This window comes from Acanthamoeba castellanii (genome assembly GCF_000313135.1).
Source record: "Acanthamoeba castellanii str. Neff unplaced genomic scaffold scf7180000083453, whole genome shotgun sequence".
NCBI classification, from domain to species: domain Eukaryota; phylum Discosea; order Longamoebia; family Acanthamoebidae; genus Acanthamoeba; species Acanthamoeba castellanii.
In genome coordinates, this window is record NW_004457419.1 from 11,904 (window position 1) to 13,231 (window position 1,328).

The following is a 1,328-nucleotide window of genomic DNA, read 5'->3' on the forward strand; positions in this document are numbered from 1 at the left end:
AGACATGGGGAGCCTGCCACCTCGCAATCCAGGGTGGTGCTGAGTGGTCTGGTATACCAGTGCAGGAAGTGACGGTCAGCTCTCCTGATTTCTCACGCACCAACAAGCTCATCATCGACTACTTATGCACGCCACACATTGCGCTGCTGCCCCTAATTGGGTACGGCGGAGGCGAGGCCAGCTGCGAGGCGGAGATCGAGGGGCTTAGCAAGCTCTACGATCTGGGTACGCGGCGCCTACAATGCGATGGGCGAGGTCACACTCATCTCAGTGGTGCGGAGCAGGGTGCGTCGAGTTTGTGGCGGTCGTTCCCGGCAGGGACACACACGGGCGCAACTACTCCTTTCCCATCATGGAGTCAGGCAACGTTGGGGACTCGGGGGAAAGTTTCATTGCGGTACAGCGCTCAAAGCTGCCTTCACTCCTTTTCATGACATTTAGACGGTTGCGCCACCAGGGATACGTCGAGCAGCTGCACCAACGGGACAAGGCCCAGTGGCCGCACATTATCTGGTGTCAGTCGCCTTGGTGCCCTCCTACCCTACAACAGCTCGGGATCGAGATTCCAGTCATCGTCACGCTGCACTAGTACAACTTCCTCTTCCTTGCTATCACCAGCGTCTATGAACTGGCACACGCACACGACACCCGCACATGACACCCGCACACGGCACACCGCACACGCGGCACGTGACACATGAAATGGCACGACCGTGAGATTTGTTGGGAGTGGAGCCAAGCCTGATACAACTTTACCTGTCGTGCAGCGGTGATTGTGGAGAATGCCAAGACCTTGGCGCCCGTGTGCGTTGGCGGATGCCCTCGGCGAACTCGCTGCGGACGACCACCGCACGAAACGCGTGGATGGCAGAGTACGCCACCATTTCTTAAACGACAGCTTTCGATGAAGAGTGGGATGATCATGAGGGTGTGACCTGGTGGGGATAGCCGGGGGTTTGTGGTGTGGGAAGGTTTCGCAGACGAGGAGTATCAATTTTCACCGACCGAAGGCGACTACTTCCTGTGGGTCGGTGGATGTGGGTGGTTTCGAGACAAGGTATACGCCTGCCCGTCTTCTTTTTCAGACATCTGCGTCGTGGGTGTGGTCTTACAGACTGACACATGAAAACAAAGGGATTGAGTGAGTTTCAGGACCTGGCCCGCGACCACTCAGACAAGAAGTTTGTGGTCTATTGCAGTGGCGATCCTACGAACCTGTACGAACACCCGCACCTCGCGCGAGGAGCACTTTGCAGGCTGTGTTCGTGACACATTGTGTGTGTGGCCTCCTCCAGACCCCAGTTTGCCGCAGAGCACCCCAACTTTGA

General features: G+C 57.2%; 1 protein-coding gene across 1 annotated transcript; it reads left to right on the forward strand.

Moving 5' to 3' along the window:
- Positions 1-65: 65 nt before the first annotated feature.
- On the forward strand, positions 66-589 carry ACA1_009790 (uncharacterized protein; the record flags this gene model as incomplete). The annotated part of the gene is made up of 3 exons (XM_004338387.1): positions 66-225; positions 285-397; positions 458-589. Coding segments are annotated over 3 exons (405 nt in total), but the record flags the coding sequence as incomplete, so codon positions are not given.
- Between the last annotated feature and the right edge of the window lie 739 nt (positions 590-1,328).